Source organism: Galeopterus variegatus, unplaced genomic scaffold (genome assembly GCF_000696425.1).
Source record: "Galeopterus variegatus unplaced genomic scaffold, G_variegatus-3.0.2 Scaffold1303, whole genome shotgun sequence".
Classification (NCBI taxonomy): Eukaryota; Metazoa; Chordata; class Mammalia; order Dermoptera; family Cynocephalidae; genus Galeopterus; species Galeopterus variegatus.
Genome location: NW_007727414.1, coordinates 56,605 through 57,958, shown reverse-complemented (window position 1 = coordinate 57,958; position 1,354 = coordinate 56,605). Strand labels below are relative to the sequence as shown.

The 1,354-nt window shown below is 64.2% G+C and overlaps 1 protein-coding gene across 1 annotated transcript in view; it reads right to left on the bottom strand.

The window, feature by feature from the left end:
• MXD1 (MAX dimerization protein 1) overlaps nucleotides 1-1,329 on the bottom strand; it is a 25,882-nt gene extending 24,553 nt beyond the window's left edge. Inside the window, exon 1 of the mRNA XM_008576171.1 lies at nucleotides 1,182-1,329. Within this exon, the coding sequence (XP_008574393.1) occupies nucleotides 1,182-1,254 (73 nt within the window). The 5' untranslated portion in view covers nucleotides 1,255-1,329. The remainder of the gene's footprint in view (nucleotides 1-1,181) is intronic.
• Nucleotides 1,330-1,354: the final 25 nt, after the last annotated feature.

The window sequence follows — 1,354 nt, the reverse complement described above, 5'->3', positions numbered from 1 at the left end:
CCGCCGCCGGACACCCGCGCCCCACTGTGGCCCCCGTGGAGCAGGGCTGAGGCAGCCTCTCTGGCGACCACGCTCGCCGGGAGGGGGAGGGGGCCAGTGAGCTGGGCACAGCCGACACCGTGACAGAACCCCGAGCAGAACAGCAGCCGCCACCGCCGCGGAGTGTTTATCTCCGACTCACCAACCCCCCGCCCCCAGCCCCTTCTCTTGACAGGCCTGCTTCGGCTGCGTTCCTCATTGGGCACCCCAAAGAATGCCCCGCCCCTGACCTTGTGCGATTGGGGAAGGGGATCACGGCTCCGCCCCCCACAGTCCGCGCCTCTCGCTGGTTGGTCACGCTTGACAAGGCCCGGGCTCCACCCCCTCTTTTCAATTGGTGACAAAATTCGCAACTCCGCCTCGTGCTCCTTCCCTGTTTTCCATTGGTTCTATACAGACAACCGGGCCCCCTTTTGCTTCGTCAGTATTGGCCAAGAGCTGTAGAAGGCCAGCCACTTCGCCTGTCTCCCATTGGTGGGGCCTTCGGGAACCTCCCAGCTACGATGAGGTCACCTTTCTCCAGGCCCGGCGAGCCCTGAGTGGCTCATGGTCAGCGGCCGGGCTACTCCTCCCCAGGTCTGGCATTGGCTGGGAGGACTGGCTCGGGCACTGGGCGGCACTGATTCACCGGCCCCTCCCGGCCGCCCCGCGGACCTGTTGCCGAGACCTGTCCCAAGGGAAAACTTCCCGGGACCTGCCGGGCGTCTCTCGAATGGAAGGCTGGCAGCTCGCGTCGCCAGGGCGCTCTGCCCCGCTCGGGTTCCGGGAGGGAGCCCTGTGCCTGGTGGTCGCAGCCCCGGAGGTTTCGCGCTTCCCGGGACTCCGGCGGGCGAGGGCTGCGCCGTGAATCCTCCTNCGCTGGGATCGGGCGGCGGAAAACTCAGTGAGCTCTGCTCCCTAAGGCGCCTTTCCCCCCCAGGGGGAATGATGGCATAATTAATTCCTCTCATTCGAGTGGGTTTTAGAAGCTCAGAAACTTCCCGTACCTACAGAAGGACGTTGAACCCCAAGATCCTTTGATCTAAATCTCTCTTAGGGTCTTTCCCTTTTAATTCTAGGTGAAAACATTTAAAAGAATATTCCCTTTTCAAGATGACTATAAANGCTCCGGCTCGGCCGGACCTCTCCCCGTCCCCTTGCACCTCTCTCCCGCCGCTCCAGATAGTCGGCCGCCTCCAGCAGCATCTGGATGTTCATCCGACCCGCCGTCGCCATTCTGTACCGGGGGCCGGAGCCACGGGACCAACCCCCACTGCCCACGGGCTCGCCGCCGCCGCCGGACACCCGCGCCCCACTGTGGCCCCCGTGGAGCAGG